Source organism: Dermacentor albipictus, chromosome 3 (assembly GCF_038994185.2).
Source record: "Dermacentor albipictus isolate Rhodes 1998 colony chromosome 3, USDA_Dalb.pri_finalv2, whole genome shotgun sequence".
Taxonomy (NCBI): domain Eukaryota; kingdom Metazoa; phylum Arthropoda; class Arachnida; order Ixodida; family Ixodidae; genus Dermacentor; species Dermacentor albipictus.
Window position 1 is genome coordinate 17,836,171 of NC_091823.1, and position 27,023 is coordinate 17,863,193.

At 47.2% G+C, this 27,023-nt stretch overlaps 1 protein-coding gene across 2 annotated transcripts; it reads left to right on the forward strand.

The window, feature by feature from the left end:
* Positions 1–810: 810 nt before the first annotated feature.
* Positions 811–25,440, forward strand: LOC135896951 (lysosomal alpha-glucosidase-like). 2 transcript variants are annotated; one of them, XM_065425501.2, is made up of 20 exons: positions 811–1,018; positions 2,876–2,970; positions 3,528–3,847; positions 4,868–5,013; positions 6,461–6,626; positions 7,126–7,222; positions 7,653–7,891; positions 8,424–8,555; positions 8,746–8,856; positions 9,024–9,140; positions 9,861–10,060; positions 11,991–12,124; positions 13,766–13,917; positions 14,974–15,122; positions 15,660–15,744; positions 16,745–16,929; positions 20,187–20,275; positions 20,390–20,439; positions 20,731–20,880; positions 25,293–25,440. In XM_065425501.2, the coding sequence occupies exons 1-20, from the start codon at positions 987–989 to the stop codon at positions 25,362–25,364; spliced, it is 2,721 nt and encodes a 906-aa protein (XP_065281573.2). In that variant the 5' UTR covers positions 811–986; the 3' UTR covers positions 25,365–25,440. The 2 variants fall into 2 exon arrangements, with proteins under 2 accessions (XP_065281573.2, XP_065281574.2); XM_065425502.2 differs by having other exon boundaries at positions 3,531–3,847.
* Positions 25,441–27,023: the final 1,583 nt, after the last annotated feature.

The following is a 27,023-nucleotide window of genomic DNA, read 5'->3' on the forward strand; positions in this document are numbered from 1 at the left end:
CTGAAGAAGCTGCTTTTCCGCTCAAGTACGCTTGCTGCGAGAACAGCTGTGCTAATCATGCGTGCTGTAAGTGGTCTCCTGGCTACGCTCCAGTAGCCTATAGATTCCCATCAGCCTATGTGGATACGCCGTTAACCGTGTTCGTAACGTTGCGCAGAACCAGTACAACTGTGAGGATATCATCATTATATTCACCATACCGCCTTCCTTCTTCATCTCCTTACCTGAGGGGCGGGGTTCTGTATAATGTCTGCTAGGTGAAGTCTTACAGAATACCTCCCCCCCCTCCCCGCAGGCCACTGTCCTCTTTCGAAAAACCACTTCCCTCAGCGTAGAGTACCAGGCCAGAGGCACGTCACTCAAGCCGACCTCTGCACCTATATATGTCTCATTAAGGTTTGTATTTTATCATTCAACATCTGCAGACGTTCTGGAATGCTTAGAAAATTCACCTGCAAGGTTCTGAATTCACTGCACAGAATTCAGAACACTGCGCGCACACCGTGGTACAGAACGGAACAGTGAAAACGTATAATGTAAACTAGGACATGAGAAATGCTTCTACTTCAGCAGCACATGGTGGCCAAGGCACAAACTTGAGAATTGAGTATTTGTGTTGTGCTGCTGGCTCCAAATTATTTCCGCTCACGCAGCTCCCCACAACGCGGGATGCAGGAAAGCAGAAGGTGGCGACCGCGTTAACCTGAAGAGCTATATATCGACGAATCGCGGACAAGGCCGCAAGAGGGCAGACGAAGAAAATATTGCGAACGAGTAAGCCCAGTCGGTTTGGCATCTGCTTTCTTTCCCGGGTGGCTTGGCATCTGTGCTCGAAGAGGCCGTGACACTTGAATGTGTTTCGAGCGGAAGATAAACTCGGGCTAAAAAAGATAAGGGGCTAGGCGAAGCACTCGAGTACTGCCTGGTTGGCGTCGGAGGGTTTCTCGCAGAGTGGCTGACAAAGTTGGTAAACAGCATATTTTACGATGCTCACCCTGTCGTGTCTTCTAGTTTTGAGGTAAGAAACTTACTTTTAAACTTATTTAAACACTGCAGCACTTATCATCTGCATGTTTACGAAGAAAAAAATGCCCTGCGACGCATAGCATAAGCTTCGTTTCCACGTTGGCGGACACAAAAGCCAGAGCAAGAATGAAGGAGCGAGTAAATAAAACATGACACAAACGCTGTGTGAGATGGCGCTCGTGTCGTGCATTCCTTACCTTTTCCCTCCGTCTACGCACTAGACTCTGCGTCTTCCGCAAAAAAAAAGGAAAAAGAAAACGACCATGCCAATTTGGAGGCTTAATATGGTAATATTCACTCGACTCAAATTGGTCGGATCAGAAGTCTGGCCCAGGCCTACCCGACCTCGTTTACATGCGTTTCGCCAGGTGGGTCGAGCAAGTCAGCCCTTGTCCGCACACAGTAGGACTTACCAGGCCCGCGAGCGCTTACATGAGCCCGACTAAGTCGGTCTGAGTCGGCTTCTCGGTCTGAGATCCGGCCGTCGGGCTCGTGCAAACGCAGCCATAAATATACACCCAAGAAGGGGGCGCCAGAAAGGCTTGGTGCCCGGAAGGCTCACTGGAGACAACGTTAACCATGCAGCTTCCTCCCGCGCCGCTGTATGCAGCTTCAGCAGTCGCCTCCCACTGAATTTCATTAGATAAGCCGCCAGGTAGACCAGTAGGCTGGTCTACCTGGCGGGTACCGTTGGTACCATTGTTCTACCACAGGTACCATTGGTCTACCTGGCGGGTTATCTAAAAGAAGTCAGTGAGAGGCGGTTGCTGAAGCTGTATGCAGCGGAGTGAGAGGAGGCTGCGTAGCGTTGTCTCCACTGAGCCTTGCGTGCGCCAAGCACTTTTCTAGGACGTCTATTTATGGCTGCGCTTGCACGTTAGTGTTGCACGGCTTGTCATCAAAGTCACTTGGCCGCCACTGGCCTAGGGCCTTGGCCAAAAAGCATCAGCGGGGAGACTGCTTCAGACCATTGCGGCAAGCGCGCGTGCATACGGCGTGTGCCCCGCCGGGGCCAAGGTTGATTGGCAAACAGGTAGTGATGGTTGCCGGGAGGGCAGACAAGTTTGGGTCGTAGTGTTGATTGCGTGCCTTGGGCGCAGACCATTGCAATTGGTTACGTTCGTTCATTAAATAGTATTCTGATGCCGTTAACCACCGCGGCATCTTCCTGGTGAGGACCTTCACGGACCCTGCGAAGGATCCATGTCGCTTCACGTTATGTACCTATCACTGCCGTGTTAGCTGAATTCCTCCAGCTGGACCTCGGCAAAATTAGCCGACATTTACTTCAGCTCATGTTCACTCGTACTCACCAGCCCTCACTCAGCGAGTGAATATGAGCGAGTTCGGCGAGCAGTCGAGCTACGTGATCAGCAGTGCGTTGAACGGAAGTCGTTTGGGCTGCAGCGCAAGGCAGACGTATACACAATGCACCAGCGTCCCATGGTTTGCTTATATATAATGCGCTGTACTTCGTCTGTATCGCACTACAGTCCGAAATATGCGCAGGACCTGCAACCGCTTGCTACAGTGGCACTCGCGCTCACTGTCTTTATACGCACCCCCCCCCCCCTATACACTGGCATTCACTCAACAACCACCTGCACTCAGTTGTGCACGCATCCGCCGCTCTATAATAGTGAGTGTACTCATGGATGAGAAGTCAGAACGTCAAGTTACGCAGTGTGCCCTCGTTACACCTTAAAAGCAAGTCGACATTTTCTTGGTTCCACCTACAAGTGTTTGAAGTTTACATATAGAAAATTAAAAACCCTTTGAGTTTAGTACGAATGTTCCATAGCCCTCTTTGACCAAATAGTCTATTCACACATGAATCCCGTGCACACAGCATATCACTGTGCTTGTCCGGAAGCGGTGAGACTGCGTCAGCAGGCAGCCCTAACATCCTGTCTGGAGGCGACGTTCTGGGTGATCAACCAAATGGCAAGTGTCTGCTCCACGGCGCCCGGATAGCATCTGCGTTTCCACATGCAGTACACTAAAATGGGCTGAACCGCAACACTCATTGTCCACATTCTGTGACAGGTCAAGAATTCTAAGAGGATTCTCTCACTGAGCATGCTCTATCTTGGTGCACTGCATGCACAAAAATAGAGCATGCTTGAGGACGAGCTTGAGGGACGAGCTTGTTAATTAAGTGAGAAAGTTAATTACGTAATTTAGTTCATTGTAGGGTTACTGACACTTATCTCAGTTTAGCAGGTACACCAATGCCATTGATAAATAATGAGCAGAAATTGTCATTTTGCCTTTTTGTCTTTTGTAATCTTCATTTACAGACGTGTCCTGCACGAACACATAGGCCCGTTTATAACTCTGTTTGAATTCACAGCAGTGGCGGACATCAGTACTCCCCTGCTATGGATTCGGACAGCTGGGCTATGAATTGGGCGGTGGGTGCAATCATTGTTTGTGCAAGACCAGTCTCGGTCATAGAAAATCCCTTTGTCTTCAGTTACTAAGGTTACTGAAACACTCAGCAGACGTGACAGACTCCGACGTCCAATGTTCCCTGCGGAGCATTGCCGATCGCTTCAATTGTCACCCGGAGCACAACGCCACTGAAAAGGCGTGCCACGCCAGGGGTTGCTGCTGGAGGAGCGGCGCAGTGGAGGGATCCGACGTTCCGCTCTGCTTCTTCCCGAAGGACTACCTCGGCTACCGAGTGGTAGGCATCGCCTCGCACGACGAAGGCGTCCGCATCAAGTTGTCCCGGCAGACGCCCTCGGGCATCGACGACGACGTGCAAACGGTCGACGTCGGCGTCGTCTACTACGATCGGGACACAGTCAGAATAACGGCAAGCCTGACTTTCTACACTGAACAGATCCCATTGCTTCTTTGTGAGTGCATGATGAAAACATGACGAAAACGTACCTTGGCTTCGTGTACAAAGATGTCAGGAGTTAAATTTGCACAGTATGTGGGCACAGAGTAAATATAGCATCGCCTTGTGACACCGACAGTGAATAAGAAAAAGTCGACACAGAGCACTGTCGTCAATTTCTGACTCCTCAAGTCGGAAGTAAGTCGTTTTTGCTGTCTTTCTCATTAAATAATCCTTGTTTAAAGGTGCTGTTAATTCGTTATGTCACCTATGGCTAGCCCAGCAGAAGCTCTTGGTCACCTTCAGAATGTTCAGGCTTCTAAACAAGCAGCGAAATTAAACACTCTGACTGATCCTGATATACTTTTTCGAAGTTTTGTATAGGTTGACTTCGCTAAGCGATCTCAATGCGTCCTACACGCTTGATTGAGCAGTATGGACTCGGCGGTAGCATTGGCGCACTTGCGACTCCGAAATGGTTGGGAATTCAAAGAATTCAAAGTAAACAGAGGCAACGTAAATTAGCCCAGACAGAATTCATTACCCGTCTCAAACGTGGGGCAAAGTGTGTGGTAATTTCAGCAACGGGTTCTTGATGTATTAAGGCATAAAATGACAACAGCCGTGACTCAGCTCGTAATATTAATTGCGATAACTTTAATGAGAATCGAGCGCTTAGTCTTGTTCTTTCTACGGAAAATTAACTCGCAGTGGGAGAGACCACAGGGCTAACACGCATGCTCATGTTTGCTGAGTGACGAACTGAAGCACATCACGCTAATGCAGCGAGCTACACGCGCTTTGCGTGCCTGATTTTGATAGAGCCGCTCCTGACTCCATTGCGTCTAAATAAAGCACATATTCAAATGGCTGTAGCTATATAGAGAGCCATACCGTTTGTCGCAGAAACCGCCGCGCTTGACAGCTATTCAATAGACGTAGAAATACAAAATAAAGACATTGAAATAGACACGTTAAACCTTTTTTGTTTAGATTGTTGATACAACACGGGAACGCTTCGTTCCCCCTTTGCCAGAGATACCCACAAGGACATTCAAAGGTAGACGGGACTACATCGTCAACGCTTCAGACTGTGGTGTACTCAGTGTTCACCGCTTGGACGAGCACAACACAACCTTGTAAGTACCTAATAACCGCATATCAAATGTTTCTTACAAGTTATTATTAAAGGCACTACGACAGAGGTTGAGAGACGATATCTTCTAGGTCAGTTGCGGATGAAGAAGTCAGGATCTATCGACAATTACTGGTCTTCAACATCATAATCAGCCTATCTTTATCTCCACTGCAGGACGAAGGCCTCCCCCCACGATTTCCAATCAGTCCTTTCTTGTGATAGCCAATTCCGACCTACAACTGCGAATTCCCTGATTTAATCGCCCCACCTAATTTCCTGCCGTCATCGACTGCAACCCGCCGTGGTTTCTCAGTGGCTATGGTGTTAGGCTGCTGAGCACGAGGTCGCGGGATCGAATCCCGGCCACGACAGCCGCATTTCGATGGGGGCGAAATGCGAAAACACCCGTGTACTTAGATTTAGGTGCACGTTAAAGAACCCCAGGTGGTCAAAATTTCCTGAGTCCCCCACTACGGCGTGCCTCATAATCAGAAAGTGGTTTTGGCACGTAAAACCCCGTATATTAAAGAAATTATCATCGACTGCGCTTCTCTTCCCTTGGCACCCATTCTCTAATTCTAGTGGTTCACCAGTTATCTTCCTTACGCATTACATTATCTGCCAAGCTCCATTTTTCTTCTCCTAATGTCAAGTAGAATATCGGCTATCCCTGTTTGTTATCTCATCCACACCACCCTCTATCTGTCTCTTAACGTTACGCCTAACATTTTGCGTCATAGCTTTTTGCGCGGTCCTTAGCTTGTCCTCAATGTTCCTTGCTATCCTCTAATGTTCTACCCCATCTATTACCACCGCTTACTACAGACTAATTTACTGCAATTCGATTAGTAGTTTTATTAACAATGTTAAGAGGCATGTTGAAAATACAAATTGAAGACGACCAGCACACAAAGTACATCCAAATGTTAGGAATTCTGTGTTGTAGAACGCCAGTTTAGAGAGAGAGAGAGAGAACGAAGAGGAAAGGCAGGGAGGTTAACCAGATATGAGTCTCCAGTTTGCTACCCTACACTGGGGATGGGGGATAGGGGTTAGAAAGATGACAGAGAGGAAAACGCTAAAAAAAGGGAAAAAGAAACGCGCGAAAAAAAACGCCGGTTTAGAGAAATGCGTACACAAAGTGTGCGGCAAAATACTAATATTGATATTTCAGTTACATTTTACCGCCCTGCAGAAAAATGTTAACTAGTTCAGAATGCCTTACCGTGCAATCACGCTTCGATTCAATATCTTCCCAAGACTTTGTACTGGGGCACACAGGCATTCCCTGTCGATTCCTTTCCAAAATATCCCACTTCCTTTCACTTTCATATTTTTTTCACGCATTTAACCGGCTATTCCTCTTTAATATACAACTGTTACGCCGCGACGGTGAACACAGTGAAGCAACTTGCTTTTCGGCTTTATACTCGTCGTTCTTCCTGCAGGTTCAGTGCAAACCTATCGCGGCTCGTGTTCACGGACTACTTCCTGCAGCTGTCGACGTTGATGCCCACTGATCTCGTTTACGGTCTTGGAGAGCAGTGGACATCCCTGCGACGCAGTGTTGACTGGAGGCGTTACTACCTGTTCACCCGAGACGGCTGGCCCAGGGTAAGGCAAAGCGTGGGTTGTTTTCTTGCCGCTTTCGCGTAGTGTTATTAAGCGGGCCATTTAAACATCATCTGCAGCCATCATAGTTAATCGTTTTCAGACGTTCTAAAAAAATAGAAAACTTCAGCATATATTCGCAATCTGTTAGCGAGCACACATCAACAACTGCTTCAACTGAAAGCGCGTACCTAAAAAAGTGCCGAAAAGATTTCCGAACATAATTTTTAGCTGATGCTCGAGTTTTCGCAAAATTGGTCTAGACTCTAGAAGTTTTCATGACGGCCGTTAGAAATTCTGATAAGGCACTTCGCTGGGGGACTGACTTGAGTTTTCTCAGTTTTTAATTCAGTTAACTGCTCCCAGCCATGCAGATCTCTGCAGAATGTTTACCGCTGATGTCGAATAGAGAGCAAGTTTCATGATTGTGCGTCGTGTCCTTCTTGGAAGGATTGAGAACAGTTCGGCACCCTTGCGCTTTATCCCACCTCCTCACCTTCAGCCCAATATCAACCTTTATGGAGCGCATCCCTTCTACGTGGCTCTGGAACGTGGTGGATCCAGCCATGGCATATACCTTCACAACAGCAATTTTATCGGTAAGCAATTATGCAAATTATTTCCCGGTCCTGGAACATTAGTCAATGCACTTCATGACGTAAATAACTGAAACGCTAAACAAACATAAGAATGGGGGCACACACAAAGGCTACTTTCTACCAACTGTATTTGAAAAGCTCTAAGGAGTAATTACCGTATATGCATGTTTACCACACAGTACATATGCGCAAGACATACAAGCGCAATGCCCCTAATATCATCGGTCTCTATTCTGCACACTTTCTTTCGGCGTTAGAACTGCAAAATGGACGAAACTCGACCCCGTGTGTGCTTATAACTATTGGGAACATTGTGGTGTCCGCTTGATTCTTAACCCCCTCCGTCATATCAGTCTATAGTGCTAATTCATATGGTTCGCAAAGGGTAACTATACGAAACCTGATGTAATTAAGTGTTCACACCCTGCAGAGGTCCTGCTGCAGCCGACATCGGCGGCCACATTTCGCACCCTGGGTGGCATGCTTGACTTCTTCGTTTTCGCGGGCCCCAGTCCGGGACACGTGGTGCAGCAGTACCAGCGTGTGGTAGGCTTTCCCACCATGCCTCCATACTGGGCCCTCGGCTTTCACCTCTGCCGTTACGGTTACGGCACGCTCAACAGGACCCGCGAAATCATGGAGAAAAACATCCAAGCCGGCATACCTCTGGTGAGGAGTGTGAAACTTCTCGAAGCGCCAGGGCAATCGGCTTCAACCATGCATGTGTGTTCTGGACTGCTCCGCTCTGCACTGTAGGCAATGATTAAAAAGATCGGGAAAATAACATTAATGACGACGGCGTCGGAAGAATGTGTATTCAAAGGCACAGTAAACTATGACATATCCTAAACTTGTTTGCAAGCCCTCGAATCCAGTGAAGTGCCGTGAAAACGCTTAGTAAGGCCGTTATATTGCCTGACTTGCCCATGTCGAGTCACACAAAATGCTCAAATCGGATGTCGTCAGATCGCAACAGAACTTGTCACTTTCTGTCTGTCACGTGCCCCTTGTCACTTTCCCTAATCAATCTGCTTGCAAGCTTTGTGATTCAACATGTACCATCACATCACGTCAGGACCAAACTTTGGTTGCAATAATATCATAAGCTATATAGAAGTCTAGGGAGAGAGATCCAGCTAGAGCTGAGTTCTTTCAGCTCGGAGCTGATTGGACTTGTGTTTACTTATCGCTTCTGGTACAGGACATACAGTGGAACGACATAGACTACATGGACAGTCTGAACGATTTCACGTACGACAAGGATAACTACGCTGATCTTCCAGACTTCGTTGCGAAAGTCCACGAGGGAGGGCGTCACTACGTCATGATATTTGTAAGTTCCTTCGCAACTACGCGCTTCGTTAAGTAAGCGTGTACGTTGTTGTTTCTTTATTGGTATCTCCTTCACATATTTCGGTCACAGTCTGTCTTAATAAATTATAAGAAGAAGCAAAGGTCGTTAGCCCATATGTTAACTATTATTTTCACTAATGCATGTCGACCATTTCTCTCGGAAATCGCAGGACCCAGGAGTGAGCGGAAGCGAAATGCCCGGCACCTATCCGCCGCTAGATGAAGGTCTTCAGATGGGCGTTTTCGTCAAAAATGTGACAGGTGGAATCGTGTACGCCAAGGTTTGTCTGCTCTCTCACAGGCTCTCTTATGTTGAGCTCCAAATTGCCACCAATCGCTTGCGCCTGCCAGTGCGTGTAGTGTCCCGTTGAACTGTGCCAAAAGTTAAAATGTCTCATCACACAGCGAGGCACAAACTTTGGAACTACTTGATTCGCATGCACTGCAGGTGTGGAACAAGGTGAGCACCGTGTTTCCTGACTTCACGCATCCCAATTCGACTCGTTACTGGACGAGGCAGTTCCGAAGATTCCACGACACGGTGCCTTTCGACGGAGCCTGGATAGTAAGACCACGATATTTATTTGGAGCACTGTAGTGTTGTAGCGGCCGATTGGAGTAAGTGTATACGGACAGTTTGGTGGCGAAGGATCGTGTTTTGGTTCGAGAGCAGCCTTTGCCACTTCTTGTTCTTTGCACTGTAAAGCCGATAATAGCAATCTGAAAGCATCTAGGCTGGATATATGTACTTCGATATTTAGCAATAATGGCGAAAATTGAAATTGAAATCTCGGCAGGATGTCATTTCGAATAGAAGGGCTTTTCGGCGAAAGATAGGCGGCTACGTAAAGTTCACGTGAGCCAATAATTTTTCGATGTCTATTTGGTTATACTAATATACTACAGTACTACAGCGCACAAAGATGCGCTAGAATTGAACCGAGAAAATAGGGCTACAGGACAACCACCACTGAGTGAAGCTTGGCCCTTTTATAAAAAAAAAAGAGCAAAAAGTCCACGAAGCGAAGGGAAAGTGATAAGGAGAAATCAAATTAGGAACGCAAGCGGCTTTTCTATCATCAAAATTTGACAAAGGAGCAAATTTCGGAGTTCTAGGGGAGCATGTGCAATGGGACTAATTTTCTCCGACTCCCAGCCGAGACACGTATTCATGTAATGATTTCCAATTGTTCTATTATGATATTGTTAAATGCCTCAAATGCTTCCTGCGAATAACTGATGCCGTTGCACATAACAATAGACTGGCACGCGCTGCCTGGCACAGGACATGAACGAGCCGTCGAACCGTTACGATGGCCACAAGGACGGATGCCCACGCGACCAGAGAGTGGAGCGTCCACCTTACGTTCCGGGCCACGATCCCCTCTCCATTCACACGTTGTGTATGAGCGACCAGCACTACCTGTCTTCTCACTACAACGTGCACAGCGTCTACTCGCAGCTGGAAGCCAGGGCCACTCACCGGTGAGTTGTCTATCCCCCAGGGAAGGTATGGCAGTGACACGAGGGAACCGCTTGATATACCTGGCGATGAGCTGCGCCCTCGGTAAATGACTGTGCACCTCGTTCTTTACCGTGGCATACCATACGGGTTAAAGGGTAAAGGACCCTCACACAAAGAATCACAGAACACACTTTGAAACTTTTGGTATCTTACTCTCCCATCAGGTTGACTGAGCGGCAAAGGTGGATAAACAAAGTGCAAGGGATGCTGACCGGTACTAAACCCTGTTTCGCACTCCACGCTGGTGGAGAGGAAAATGGTTGAAAATAATAAAGGGAAAATAGTACATGGAGCAGATGTACGCGACGATCACTGCTTGCGTCACAGATGGTTATTGAGCGTGGCCGACATTAAAAGCCTAACCAGTTTTATTTTGGCTTTCTCCGGCTGCGACGTGAGAGACCAAGGCTCTACGATCTCGCTCTTCGAGAAAGCTGTTCCATCAAGTTGATTTGAAGAGCGCGGAGTGCAAGCTTTTCATCATCAGCGTTATGTCGGTATAGCGCTGAAGAAGAAAAACTTTAATAAAAAGAATGATCTGCCAAGCTATTATTTTTGCTATGTTCATACAGAGACTACAAAAGTCAAACGTAAACACATATATTTGCAGTAGGAATATTTATTTCGATGTATTTGCGTACCACGCCTGTACTGACTAGTGCAAAAAAGACAGCTAACTCTATCAGGGAGACATGCACTGTTTTCAACATAGGATCACTCGTCCTCATTAAGAAAAAAAAACTGTACGAATAGCCTCTCCACAACTTTAGAGCCAGGTTACAAACAATATCTCCAAGAAATAATGACTGTTGTATGGCTAGCTTTCCAAAAAGCGCTAAATAAATGTTTGCCGAAAAACAATAAGAAATTAAGAAAAAGAAAAGAAAGAAAAATCCTCTGAAAGACTGGTGTGCCGTAGACACATGTAAAATGACCCGTTGCATGGGAAATATCGCAGGGCGTATATATAGCGTAAAAGAAAGACTGCTACATGACTGACAAAAACAATAAATCACAGACGACTACAAGCAAAAATTACCGTGTTGCCATGTAGGCTTGCGGGGCACCCGAAAACGAACAGTGCTTGCATTACCCATATTGTTTTTGCGTTGCTTCGAAAACGTTTGTCGTTGCCTCACTTCTGGTCATTTGAGATACCGTGTTTATCAAGCTGAGAAAAGGGACAAGACTAACTTTCGGTTGTTGCGAAATATTTGGTTAGATTCTAATATTCGAGAATACCGAATAGCTCCTTTTCGAATAAAAATACGGATAATTACGTGCGGTGTTCAGTTCATATTCGAAACTTTGAACATTCGCCCACACCTGCTAGAAAGGTATGATTACGATACTATCAACGGACCCTCTAGAGACGATCCGCCGCGAGAAAGGCGATGAAGTGTCTGGGCGAGCGTCTATTCAGAATGTACTATCTTTGGATGCCTCTACACTTCGACACAGCGACGGGAAGGTTAGCACGGCCATTCAAGATTTCCGTTTAGGATCAATGAGATATAAACTTTGAATACAAAGTGTTAGGGCCCCTTTTCTTGCATCCAAATTGAATTTGAGTTGTTTTATCTTTATAGTTATGGTAGAATTTTCATATTTACAAGATCATGCAGGCTCTAAGCTATGTCTTTCGATTCTAACTTAACCAACACAAAATTTTGCACTCTTATTGGACATTTTACTTCGATCTACCTGATTCTTGGTCAATGCCCCAAAGTGGGTATACGTGCCAGTATACCGAAGGATCCACATCTACATCTACGTCTTGAGCATCTGTCGATAGTATCATAATATCGTAATACGCCGGCGTGGCAGAAATGATCGCTCGTTTATGCAGTATGAAGTGCGTTCCTCTTTTCACTGCTCTGTGGCTTTCAGGGCGTTGGTAGAGACCCGCCAGAAGCGCCCCTTCATTATTTCGCGGTCCACCTCTCCGGGCCAAGGTGCCTGGTCCGGTCATTGGTCGGGAGACATACAGTCCAGCTGGGAAGATCTGAGACTCAGCATACCTAGTACGTATACAAATTGTCTGCACTGTCTTGCTCAGTATGCACCTGTGGATGGATCTTGGTCTCCAAGGAACCCAAGTTCTTTCATCCTCAAACGTCCCAAAACCCCCATTGTGTGACGCAGGAATATAGACCGAATTGATGGACATGTGGTGAAAAACTCAGTGATGATGATCAGGAGGAATAATTACCGGCCAAGCACGCTAAGCTAAACCCGCCTGCCGCAACACTCCACCGGTTTAGAACCTAGTGAACGCCATATTTTACGGATGCGTTGGAGGGCCGCCTTTGTTCACTGTTTTCACAAATGCGTTTTATAACTAACACTAACACTGTTACACTAACTTGTTATAACTAACTAACACTGTTAGTGTTATAACTAACACTAACACTACGCACGGTCTATGCTCGATTTATATGCATGAAAATGAGTGTAGAAGTACGTTCAGTCTTCCACAACCACGTTAACTTGACGTCACTGCGCTAAAATAGATTAACTGTTTGTACAACACGGCGGCACAAATTGCGCCCACATTGGAGTCTGTCCGTGCACGTGCCTTGAAAAGTAGTAAATTAAGTGTACTAGCGTAGCATGCCGCAATAAGAGTTATGCTCGTTTAGCTTTTGACGTGAGGCACCTTTAAAAGCGGTCAGAGGGGGTCGCTTGCTCAAAAGGCCATGTAACGAAAACATATTGTACTATTATCGCTTATATATTTGCAACCCTACTACCCACACGTGCTAACTATACTACAACAAACACGATCTTATTTTGGTATCGTTGGGCGTAGGAATGAAGCCATTACTCGACAAAGGATGTGTCGCATACACAGGTACTGCTGTTGACGCGCCACGCAATGTATCACTAGTCTCAGTTAGGTAGCGTGTGCCGCCAGCTGATTTGAAGTGTTCAGCCTTATCCATCCGTACGTTCATCCATCCACCCAGCAAGATGCAATCGGAGCTAAATTTAGCCTCTCGCTATAGGCTTTCAGAGAGACGTAGCTCAGCAGTATACGTTCGTCGATGCAAGCGGGTGCGGTAGCATTTCAGAGAGTTCAATCAGCCATAGTACGTGTGTGTGTATACATATATATATATATATATATATATATATATATATATATATATATATATAATCAATCAAGCTCAAACATGTGCTCATCAGCAGATGTAAAGCCTGCTCGTGTGCATTTTTTTTTATATCACGCTTGCTCGTAAATGGCGCCCCCGCGTTCGGCACGCAGCTTCGAGAAATGGCGCATAGAGACTCGGGCGGCAAGACGGGGGGGATATTCAGCCCCTTTGGCCACGGCGGAACGTGTCCGTCTCTATTGGGAGCTCGAGCGGCACTCCAGCGCCACCAGTGGACGGGAGGAGGTCATTTCTTTACCTGCCCAAATGCCTTCCGCAAATCGAACGGTCCCACTACCACTAGGAATACAAAATTAGACCGCAAGACCACCACTTGCTGTAACGTAAGTTAAGCATGTAGGCTTTCTAATGCGTGAATAAGTGCAACTTGAGTATTTGGCTACGCCATTTGTGCCCGTATACACCTTCTACAGCACGTCCAAGACGTTTCACGTAGCCCCTGCGGCTGCGTTCATGATATATAGAGCCTACCTGATCTTTGTTTTTCAGATGTTCTCAGTTTCGGCATGTACGGCATACCTCTGTCCGGTGCGGACATATGCGGTTTTCAGGGCAACACCACCGTGGAACTGTGTGCCCGTTGGCAAGTTGTGGGAGCGTTCTATCCGTTTGCAAGAAATCACAACTCCCTTTCCAGCAAGGTGTGCATAAATTTACCTTCACCTCATCTCATTCGCGTGCGGTGAACGCATTATTTGGTGCCCCAGTATATACAACGCGTTGCGCTACGGCTACCCTGCATCATCTGATTTTCCAGGGCATTAACATGCCCATGCAGCATCCTGACGGCGCGAGTCCAAGTGTGAATCGTGATTGCGACTCGCAAAGCATATTAGGCGGTTTTAAGCTTGTATGTCGTCCTTGTACCAGACGACGGCAAAGTGTTCGCTTGCCGACGATTTTAGCCATATGTTCGTGCCAAGAGTCAGCCATATACTGCGGCTGTTCCTTACTTACAGTTTTGCAAATATTAGGAACCTTAATAACGGTTTCAAGCTCTTATGTTCTTTTGTTTCAGGTATTCACCGCTTGAAATAACAAATTAAGGAGTCAAATAGTTCAAGTGTGTACCCGTCATGCGGCATGCAACACCTTAGTGACTCCGTTATTTACCGATCAAGGGGTGTGATTGTCCAGTACATAGGGCTTCAATCTGGTCATTACATGTACCTCGTGTCTGACGTCACCTGCAGGCACAGCCAAAGCAGTCTACGGATTTATTCCGTAGCCGCAGTAGCCGATCACGTAAAGAAAAGAAAGATCACGTAAAGGCTTGTAAAGAAGGGGGCGAAAGAGGGGGCGGTTGACTATACTCAGTCCACTTGGCTACCCTCGCGCGGGGAGGGATACGTGAAAAAGAGAAGAGAGAAATTCAGATTAATCAGGGGCGCAACACAAGGCATGCACAGCTTGTCTACACACGACCACTCAATCTGTTGCCTTCAGGTACTGGAAAAGCACTCGTGTCTCTTTATGGAATGATGAGAGCCGAGATGAGACCCCCGTGACCCTAGCTTTGGGGGAAATGCCGATCGTAAGGGCTTGTAGGTTCCCAGGTGAGCAATGCGAACGAGCCCTTCAATCGGCCAAGAAAGGGCGAACACGTCCCAGTAAAATTCATTGCTAATGCGTCGTTACTTACAGTGGTCTATGAGCATGTTCACGCTGCAAACATTTTGTTATCTACTCGACCGCAGGACCAAGACCCGTACAGTATGGGACCTGAGGTAGTGCGAGCCACCAGGATTGCCCTGACTGTCCGCTACGCAATGCTGCCCTACCTGTACACACTTTTCTATAGGAGCCACGTCTACGGAGAGACTGTAGCCAGGGCACTTTTCTTCGAGTGGGTGCTCATATTTAACGACTATGTACATGCCAAGCAGACATTTTAAATCTTGAACTTTCGTTATGACAACTATACATAATTACGTTATCATGTATCTTGTTCATCAGCCAGCATGCTCCAATTGATTTACATCTTAGTCATCAAGGGTAGTGCGTATGAGAAATACATGCAGCTGCCCTCTTCGCATATTTTACAGCATTTGTGTGCCACCAAGCAATACTATATTCTTGTTTAGCGTTGTTTATGTTGAATCTGGTGCCTTTTCACGAATCAAATCCGAACAACAGGAACACATCTGTCAATTAATTATGGCGAATATGAAGTTCAAATCGTTTGGAATAGGACGAAGGCTCTTATTTTCAGCTATGGGATTATAACGTGTTGGTTAACAAACACTGCAAAACAGTTTACGGAGAGGTGAACAAAACTTTCAATAAGTCAAGGTGATAATTATCTGAACCCGTTTTTAGCGATATATGATACATAATCGTCATTACACGGCCTCCAAACTCTAACGATTCCTGAAATTGTCAGGTTTCCAGAAGACCCCCGCACCTACGACATCGAAGAACAGTTTATGTGGGGATCAGCATTGCTCATATCACCGGCTCTACACAAGGTGAGTCTGAATTAGTGTAAGATTCAGTGACGTACGCGTACGTACATCACGTGGCTCACAGTCAATTTTGCACTGAATCTGATAACAAAGGACAACGCACTAGTTTGTCGACAAATACACGAAGCGCTACTCATATGTGCAATATCGGACCCCACAAAATGGCGATGAAGAGATAATGGAGTTTTACAAGCACCTCCTTTGAAACGGAGCGCCGGCTGACGGAGCTCGTTATTTTTACCTTTATTCTGCGTTTGTATTCGGTTCTTGAGAACCGCAGTTCACATCAACTGGTGCGCAAACGGATAAAACAAAAAAAAGAAAACATTGGTAGTGCACCGTGGCCTCCGTGATCGGGCGGAGGCCACATGTTGCTATCAGACGATCTGAGCTCTAGGGCATCCCTTTCACAAATTGTGCGCAGAGTGTCAGTCGGTCGGTCGGTCTTTCAGCATACCGCGGCTTTCAGTACCACGAGTCCTCACCATCTTGCTCAACTTACAGTCGTCCTAAAATTTTTCCTTATGAATTTCGCGCCGAAGCCTCAGCTCTGGTGCGGCCGGTACGACGTCATGGATTTCAAAGCATTTTCTCGCATATGGCGTCATTTTGGCGCAGGAAGTGTGTTCTCAATCCTCGAAACTTGCTACATTTTGAGTCTTTGGTGAATAAAAATTGACTAGACCTGAGGAGTCGCTGTCGGAACCCATGACGCCTAGGCGAGCTGGTGCGAGAACTTCAGCGCAGCGTCGCCACCATTTCTCTTTCACGTCTTTTCTCGCTTATGCTAACCCTCATCTCACGATAGGAGTGACCGTTTAGAAATTGCAGTTGCGTAGTGCTATAATACAAGCTTAATTTTCCTCTTTAGTGTCCCTTTAATTACTCGCTTGCGTGTTTGCTGTGGTTCTTGTAATTATTGCATCCGGGCAATTGCAATACTCTTTGCGGGTACAAAGCCCGCAAAGAAACGCTTCCTGAACGACGCTCTTTCGAAACGCAGGCGCAAACGGAGGTGGAGGCCTACGTTCCGCGGGGCACGTGGTACGACTTGAACGACGGTCGACGTTTCGAGCAACCCTCGGGCGGCTTCCACTATTTCTCGGCGCCTATGGATAAAGTGAACATCCTGGTGCGCGGAGGTCACCTCGTGCCGATGCAAGAGCCGTCTGTTACCACCACAATGAGGTCAGCGAAAACAGCTGCAGTGCAAAGTAACATATCTTCCGTAGATGTGAGAGCAGAATGTAGCACGCTCTTTATTACTTTGGACTCCTACACGACTTCTTCGCGCGCTAAACATTCTTTCCGAGCCCTTGGCCCACACAGAAACGGCACCTTATACCTAAAGACTACCACACCTTCTTCCTCTTTTTTTTATTGGCTTATCATGGAACTGAACAACAGGTAAAGTTTACTTAGAGAAAGGTTGAAAAACCAACTTGGGGCTTATCCACACTCGAGAACGTGTCTCCCAACAGCCGGAGGACACGTCTCCCACCAGTTGGTCAGCGTGTCAGTCGGTATCTGCATTGCTAAACATCCTGTCACGCTACACAAGAGCGTTAGCGACTAGAGTAAGTTATGTACATGCAGTGTGACAGCCTTGGCAACAATAACGAGGGACAACGTCGCACCACATGGGCGATGGCGTTCACACACTGCGGCACGCGCTACAGCGCCCCTCAATGATTTGACAGCGCGGTCGTCGCTGGTTGCGAGAAATGTTGAATAACGTGCGGCCCAGTGCGAGTGGCTCTTGCAGCATCCAACTTAGGCACCCGCACCAGTGGCATGCACAAACAAAATTTCGGAATAAAACGTTCATTTCGCATCCATATACTTTAAGGATGGCGTTAATTTAGGCATATTTGTTACTAACGGTTTGCTTTCCTTAACCTTTTCTTCTAACAGCTGCATAAGTTTTTACACTTTTCTCTGCATTTCTTTTTTCGAATTTCGCGACAAGGTCGCATTTTCTGGCCCCGCGACGCTGAATAAAGCACTCAATTGACATCCTTGCTTATCTGTTTAGTCCAGCAAAACCTAAAAAAAACGTGAGGTCATCGCGCCATATCCGGGAGAGCCGCGCGGGATTCAAGTGGTCTGATCGCGAGTGAAGCACGTGGGCGCTGGAGCAACTCCAACTGACGACGCCTCCTCGTCAGGTTACGTGATAAGCGACCGCCCTGAACTCCGCGGCCTCTTTCCACCTCCCAGCGCCTTCCCTCTCGCCATGTCAAGACGCCTTCTGCCGTCTGTACTACTCTACTGTTATTCTGTTAGATAAACAACCACAAAAGTCGCGCAAGAGACAAAGAAATCTATCATATATATAAAAGAAATCGTTGTATACACACGTCGCCATCGGAGACGCGCTCGAGCTGCTGAAAAGAGACGTGGGCTGGAATAAATGAAATGTTTCCATTGCGTTGAGGACAGGAGACACGATATTGTTTTTCAGTGGCTGCCGGGTCATTGTGGCATCGTTGGTAGCCACCTCGCCGATGACGCTGCCCGACGTGCCCACAATGAAGCGCCGACACTCCTTATACCTTTAAATTGCGAAGCTGCAGAAGAGCTTCGTGATCTCGCGGGTAATACCACGCTGGGTCATTGAAACACTCTGCAGGAGTTAAACCATAACTCATGCAGCCTCGATTCATCATTACAACTGCAGTTACTAACATATTTTTCACAACATGACGCAACACTGCTGTGTCGGAGGTAGGGCTCATTAGGCTTCACTAACTCAAATACAGCTATCGCATTGCAATGGCTGACGCACCCATGAGCGCTAAGTGTGGATATGAGGAAGTCATCGCTCATCTCCTGTGCCACCGCTCCCGCTCCGACAAACGACGCGCCTTGAGTAGACTGGACGATCGGCCTTTCACAGAGGCAAAGTTATTAGGAGCCTATACCCTCATAAAACATCAGCCCAAAAAGCTGCGCGAGCTCTTCTACAGTACATTGTACGTATGAAACTCTCGTGAGACCTAAACTCGAATATGCTTGCTCAGTTTGAGACCCCGGTCAAATTACACTAACAAACCTTCTCGAACCTATTCAGAACCGCAGTGCCCGATTTATCTTTTCCGTCTATTCTCGTTATGCCAGTGTTTCGTTAATGAAACAAAAAAGACGAACTGCTGCTTCACCCATTGTACGTGTCATCTCGGGCGGATCATGCCATGAAAGTTGGCGTACTCTCGAGGCCGCACCAACATATACAGGAATTTCTTTCTCCCAAGAACCTCCAATGATTGGAACCACTTCCCTGCCACTATCGCTACTGTAACCTTTCCTAAAAACTTCAAATCAGCTGTCAACTCGCGCATTTGTTCTCGCCCCTACTCTCTGTAAAGCCCTTGGGTGATTGGGAGCAAATAAATAAATAAATTAATAAATATGAAGGCGACAGACTTGAGTGTCCTATGTAGATACGCTGCACTTTGCATAGCGCGTGTGAATCATCTGGGCTCACGTTTTCACTCTCTCTCTCACAGACAATTGTTTGCCATCCCCGTCTCCAAGTGCAGGGTGGGAAAATGGACAATCTACTCAAGCCTTCTTCTTTTCTTTCTCTTTCTCTCTCTCTTTTCACCGCCTGGCAAATGACGATGCCAAGTGTTATTAAACGATGTCGGCCAATATATGCGATCTTGCTACCAAAATTGAACGAAAACAGAAAAGCGCTATGCACGAAATCTTCTTTTAAGTATCATCATCATCATTAGCTGCAGCCTATTTTATGTACACTGCAGGACGAAAGCCTCTTCCTGCGATCTCCAATTACCCCTGTCCTGTGCCGACCGATTCCAACTAGCGCCTGCGAACTTCTTAATTTCATCACCTCCCCCCCCCCCCTATTCTTCTGCCGTCCTCGACTGTGCTTCCCTTCCAATTCTGTAACCCTAAATGACCACCAGTTATCTTACCTATGCGCATTACATGACCTACCCAGCTCAATTTCTTTCTCTTAATGCCAATTAGTATATCGGCTATTCGCGTTTGCTCTCTGATCCACACCGCTCTTTTCCTGTCTCTTAACGTTACGCATATGACATATCATAATACATAAACGCTGATCACTGTGCCATGCCTGCCTAACCGCAGTATTTCTTTGTTTGCTGCTACGTCTCATGGGAATTTGTTCTCCCTCACAACGAAATACACTTTCTGCTATGAGCTCTTCTCGTTTTGACAAACTGCTAATCAACTTAAGACTCCTGGCTGATTAAGTCTTCTGGAGCGCATGCGTGTGTATGTGCCTTTTTATTTCTATGTCCAGTTTGTGCTTTATGCCTGACTTCCGCCTGTCATTCTCAAGAATCGCTCTGTTTTGTCGCCCCCTGTCGCCCCTATAGGCCAACACTTTTGATCTTTAGCAACTGTGCGTATCGTTACGGCCTTTTAAAGAAAAACTTTCTCGCACTCTGCAGCCGCAAGAATCCAATATGGCTCTTTGTGGCGCCAGATGACCAGAAAAAGGCCCAAGGCGCCATGTACTGGGACGACGGAGAATCTCTCGGTGCTTCTTAAAACTTTGATTGAGAGAAGTGCATGCATGTCTATCTCTCACCGTTTTACTTGCATTGATGTATATAGAATGTATCACCAAGAGGCGAAATTTACTCTTCTATAGATGCCGTGCAGAAGCAGGCGTACAGCATGTACAACTTTACCCTGGCGAAGGTAAGTATGAAAGCACTGCTGTTTAGCGCTTTTAGACTGTCGTATGTAACACTGTTTTTATACTGTCGTGTCGTACGGTGCGGCCGAGGTTGTCTCTAGTAACGACGCCTCGACGCCCATGGCCAAACATAATGCCAAGTGCGATTTTCCGACTGCGCACCCCCTAAACTTCGTCAAATGCAAAAAAAAAAAAATGTAATGCGAAATGTAAATGGTCCTTCTCGAACCTCACAGAACACTTATATTCGCGTTGGGAACGCGCCTTAATTAACTGCGCTCTTGCGTTTTCAGAACCTGTTGACCGTAAACCACGTGAACAGAGGCAGTAACGATACGCTGACGTTTGGTGGAGCCATCGTGACCGGCGTAGATGAGCAACCTCGCTCGGTCAGAATTGTTGGAGGACGTCCTCTCAAATTTTATTATTCACACGTTGATCAGGTAAGGCGCCTCACAAATGTTGTTGCGTTAGACATTGTAGACTTAGAAGATAACGAAAGACATGAATTGCCGCGCTGGCCTCAGCATCTTGTGATGCCGTGATCAGCCAGTTATGTTTTAATAAGGTGGCTGTTTTGCACAATTCTTCTCCTCGAAAAAACAAAAACAAATAAGGACAAAAAATGACTTCGTCCTGACTATGTTTCCCACGACGTGTTCAAGTTAGACTAGAGTAATTTGGGGCAGCCCATTTGAATAAGAGTTCTATACGCTTGAGAATGGATAGAATGTTGCAACGCTAACACACAGAATGTAAAAAAGATGTACACGTGCGACGCATACATCGCAAGTGCGTGTCGTAATGAGTATTGTTACATCTTGTCTGTTGTGCTACTAGTATGGCTATCACTCCGATACTCACATTTCAAGAGGATATACCTCGAAAATGCGTTAGTTTGTATACCTACAAGTTCTGCACACTTTGTTGTCGTGGTGTACGTCGCTACGAAGTTCCAACGCTGCCACTTCCTTCTACATTTTGTGGTAATGCCGAATACGCCTACGCAAGCATAGAAGCGCATTATGTACAGGGAGAACGAGCACTCATATCTGCGTTCGAGAGTACACATAACTTGCATCTATACATAGAATATACAATTTGTCCTGGAAATTCATTGTTGAGTGGGGTTACCACACTAAACATATCCGCGTGTGAGGTTGGAATTCACAGGCGGGAAATATAGAGTCGTTGCTTGAAATCGAATTCGGGGTTCCTTTTCACATTGCTGATGGTTTCTGCAATGCCTCCGCTGCGGGCTAGGCGCAAGGCACTGTGGGAAAAGGGGGGGGGGGGGGTCGCGCGCGACTGGCGCGCTGCAGGCAAAGTGAGCAGGCAAAGGAGCCGCCAGCGCTCCGACTTCCCGTGCTGCCTTGCGGCAAATGCTGACGGTGCGCGAGCGTTTTTGGAAAGGTCCATTCCACACGACTGCTTAATTTGCCAAGGCGAACAAGGCTCGTTTATTGCGATTAGCATTCTTTGGAAACCTCACCCTGTTTGCAGTATGTCTATCTGTTTGTCCACGTTTAACCTCTTTCACGTCAACTTGAGTCACCGTATACTGTATGGTCTAATGGGTAGAACATCGAACTGCCGTGCCGAGGCAACCAGGTTTCTAATCAGTCGTCGGACCAACTTGGTTCACTGGGTGGGTATGGGACACTTGGTATGTGCTCAATGAATATCTTTCGCACCAACTTGGCTCCCTTGGAATTTCGCACACACCCTGTGGTTAATTTCCCGCCTTAGCGTGGAAGCTTGGGCTTGTTGGTGATTCGTTGGAAAAAGGACAAAGCGCAAAATAAGGACAAGGACACGAGACAGCGACACGCACACGGCCGCTGACTTACAACAGTTTATTTTTCGCCGTTGGCGCCGCCGCCGCCGCAATGGCTCGCTATCGAAGGCGCATGCACGCGTCTTGCTTGCGAAGCAGGTTGCTGCAAAGACGCGTAGAAATGAGGTCTCCAAAGACGCCGAATGCCTTCTGCTGCAAAATCTATACGAAGCAAAGTGGACGTACCGTCAGCGCTCCGCTCAATCGGCTCGTTGGCGGAGCCAGGACATTTCTGTATTCCGCTGCTGGCATAAACGTTGTGCGCCCATATATAGATTATAAGCGCATGCCCTATAGCGTTCCTCAGCTAGTTATCCCGCCCATATCTCGCAATATGCACCCTGAACACAATCCGGAGCGACGTGCGGAAAGAGCTAAACAACTACAAAAGCGCTACGACCAAGCCGCTGACGTTGCCTACGTGGACACAGCGGAATGCCCCAACCAAAACGCCATGGTGGTCGTCGCAGTCGCGGGCTCGCAGTACCGCCTCGCTGCGGCCGCATCAACACTCACCACGCAACCTGAAGAAGGAGAAGAAACGGCCATCGCTTTGGCCTACGCGGCTACCAATGCACACTGCATCATCAGCGACTCAAGAACGGCCATTCGCAACTACACAAGAGGACTGATAGCGCCCCAAGCGCAGAAGATACTCTCTGGCACTCCTCCCTCAAGGCAACGCCGCGTCCAGATCATATGGGCCCCTGGTCACTCGGGTCTGGCTGGAAACGAAGCCGCCGACGATGCCACCCGAGCTCTCGAACACCGGGCGCATCGTCCTTCTCCTGAGTCTTCCGATCCCGACCAGCCCATTGCTCTGCATCGCGGTCATGCGCGGGACCGAATGGTCTCGTTCAGAGAAATTCTCCTCCACTGTCGCAGAGAGCGGTTACGCTACCCCCCATCTGAATAAATATCAATCCACCACTTGGCGACTCCTTCAGACGCGAACTTTCCCGAACCCCGTGCTTTACAACTGCATTTACCCCGATGCATACTCCCCACTCTGCAAAGCGTGCGATGTCCGCTCTGACCTCGATCACATTATCTGGCAATGCCCCAGAGCCTCACCCACCAACACCTACCGCACTAACACACGCATCATAACTACGGCCGAGCAGTGGGAGACTTTGCTGCTCAGCTTGGACTCAGAGGAGCAGCTCTGGGCCGTCCGGATGGCCGAAGACGCCGCCAGAAAGCAAGGACTGGCCGCCGTCTGAGGAAGGGGGGGACTGGAGGTTTGTCTCCCGAACCCCGCCACTCCTGAACCCCATCAAGGACATAATAAAGTTATATATCTCTGCCGAGCGGCTTTGTGCACGCACTTGTCTCAGCGGAACGGACGGTAAACGTCCAGCTAACGTTATCGAATATTTATTTCGCTGGGCGGTGGGTGCTCACTGATTCCGACGGTTTGCCGCCGGTCTCATCTCATGCTATATCGAGGTGCGGCGCCTGCAACTCCACTGGCTGCACTCATCATAATATCGGTGTTGTTGGACGCCTGATAGCTGCCAGACCACTGTTCCTTCTACCAAACAGCATTTGCCTCGTGTGCTACGTCACGCCGACGTAACTGTGGTGTGCACTGCTATGCACTCTCATTTGAACAGTTCCCGAGTGGTTCCATTGCAAGAGCAGGAGAGCGAAGCAAACGCAGGAGCATCTACGAGGGCTGCGCACTCGAGCGGCACAGGGTGTATACAGGTTGTCGCACATAACTTTAGCCAAAGCTTTAAAAATGAAAGGCACTCTGGACGCGAGTTGAACCGAATGCATAATGTTGGCACTCGCCTATAGAGTTACTCAGTCTATTTTTTTTTCCCCTTAACCAAGGATTAGTTATGTTTAATTAATGAACTTTTTAAGTATTGGCTGCAGACCCCAAATGTGATACGCACAAAGTTGTAGAGCATATTGAGAAACTTCTCAATAAATTGTTTCCAACACGATCTATCTCACGTGGTCCTTTTTTTTCCGCGTTCCAAAGAAATCCCGCGAAATATGAAAAAATATAACGTGACGGGGCACTTGCGCACTGTTATTGTGCTGCTCTCGAGCGTGCTATGGATGAACAAGGTCGGTTGTAGCGAGACTGGCCCGCGACAGGGCATTTGCACCGCCATGCGATAAGAGCCGCATGCCCAGATACCTACACCCGGCATAATGTAGAGACTGCGCAGAGATGGGTGACGCGGAGCACTTAATATGGGCTTGTCGGCGCTACACGGTGGAGCGAAACATTCTACTTGACCTGCATGAGAAGATGAGATTTGCCGTACAACTGCGCACAACGTCTCGTGTTTCCAGAAGGTCACCAGTACATCCGAAGAGAGGTACTACTCGCCCTCTTCTTGTGTTTCTTAGGGACAGTGGACTTTCAGACATGTGGTGACAAACTGTACATACAGAAAGAGGCGCTACAGGCGGACCAAGTGCCGGTCTCGTCTGCCAGGCTAAAGCCGCCTGTGGCAACACCACCACCACCGGATCTAGAAACAGCGGGCGCAGCCATCTTGCGTACTCCAGAGGGCCAATACGCTGGCACAAGTCGGTGGCACTGCGCATGCGCAAAAATCCTGAAGTAGTGGCTAGCGCACACTACCTTTTGATCAGCTTTGTCTCAAGTTGTTCACTGTCGTGGGATTTTCCAGTCTTTGCCGTCTATGGGAAATTATGTCCAAGCCCATTTTCAAAACACTCGTTGATGACAGTAAGTGCTGCTTTGCTTCCTCTGAATCCTAATTCTCTCGCCGTCGTACAGCGCTCTAGATAAACGGTTACAATTCACCTTGTCAAAACTTTGGCTCCAGGCTGAGGCTTCTGTTGATCGATTCAAATCTGCCATCGTACTCTTTGGGGGCGCGTCCGGTGCCGATTAAGCACATAAATATACACCTGCTTGCCGGGTCAAGAATGCGCAAAATTCCTCAATTTGTTTTCAACTTCTATGTGTTGGAGCTTTTGCGGTGCATCTCATTAATTTAGAAACGTCTTTCTGCGGTCATTCTTTAGATGCTGAGAATTTTCGACATCGCCCAGCCCATGGACGAAGACTTCAGCATTACGTGGGCCAAGACATCTTAAAAACGATAAATACGCATTATTGCACCCATGCATTTGTCTTGTATGTATGCTGTCTGCCTAAATGAATAAAGCATAAAAAATATCGGCGGTCATTTGTCAGTAGATGCGAGAGAAATGCATGAGCACTACGTCGCTTCTCGCTGAGGTCTCGAATCCATGATTTAAACCACGTTCGCCACATTACAAAGTGTTGTTCAGACGCTCACTAGACACCTGTCCTGACTCTTCGGTGAGCGAAGCGCAACTGACGGTGGTCCGGGGCAGACCATCGTTCGAACTATATATATGTGGTCCGGAGAAAGTGGACGGGAAAACGGCGCCGCGGTAGCTCGGTTGGTAAGGTCATCGCACACGTAATGCAAAGACGTGAGTTCGTATCCTACATGCGGCCAGTTGTTATTTGTATTCACTTGCATTTCCATTTATTTGTTGTTTCTTTAATTCATTTAAGTATGACAAATAATTTCGCCTATGATATGATTCGTGTCATTGCGGGTTGGCTTCTTATGATCTGATTGTACACATATATCAGGTAAGTACTCAGGATTTTTTTTTTTTTTCGGAGGAGGGTCCTTTACTTGTACTAATGTGAATAATGACCACCGTTCGCCATAAAGACGCGTAAATCCGCGAAAGAGAAATGAAATAAGGTGTACCTCACAGGCACGTCTGTGAGAGAGAGAGAGAGAGAGAGAGAATAAACATTTTTATTGGGTGAATGTAGCTTTGGAGAGGCGTCCTACAACTTTCCTTTACTGGACCAAGAAAGAACCACATCAAATGGATTCGCACTACAAACAAGCCCAGGAAGAACACTGCCAAGAACAAGCAAACAAGCGAAAGTGTAAAATAAAGATTTCTAGTAGCATTTTTTGAATTACTTCTGGAAGAATTATAAAGAAATACATATTATGGAACAATCACAGTTCTTTTGGATCCCTCGTTTACTGCTTTACCAAGTGCTAAAATCGACTTTTATTGTTATCTGGCAAGTTGCGTAACGATGCATGGCCGCTAGTCCTGTACAACCGCATAGAGTGCAGGACGCTGCAGTTCTAGACGTACTGCGGCCACCGCGGAAGGTTAGAAAAACACCCACATAACCACAGCAGAAAAGTGGCTACGTCTGGCGGCTCGACTGATAACTGTAGAAGCGTCATTCAAAACGCACGGAATCATTCTTCACTTCCGGCGGCGCTTTCTCTACTTCCTTTTTAAATGAAAGGATATTGATCCATAAACACTTTCACAAACAACGGTTAAATTTGTTATTTTTCGCTTTTCCTTCCTGCTTGGCTGTTGCCTCGGCTCTCTCCCTTAGTAGATCGCTTAATTTGTCAACTCCTTACGACTCTTGTTTCCAGTTGCCAACTTGGCACGAAAAGTACTGTACAATAAGGGAAAAACCAGACGAGTTAACGAGTGACATTCATATTGCTGATATGTTTAATGGTTATTGCAGGGTTGGGTGATGGACGCTGTTTCGCATTATTTTATTTTCCACCTTATCTAACCTATATCGCGGGTATATGGTTCCGAGGATCTGCCAGCGTCCCGGCCAGTCGTTACTCGAGGAAATAATGAAACAAAATGTGAAGTTAAACGCAAGTGACGTTTTCTCTGGCCGCAACTCGTTCCATGAGCGTACAGACCAGCCGG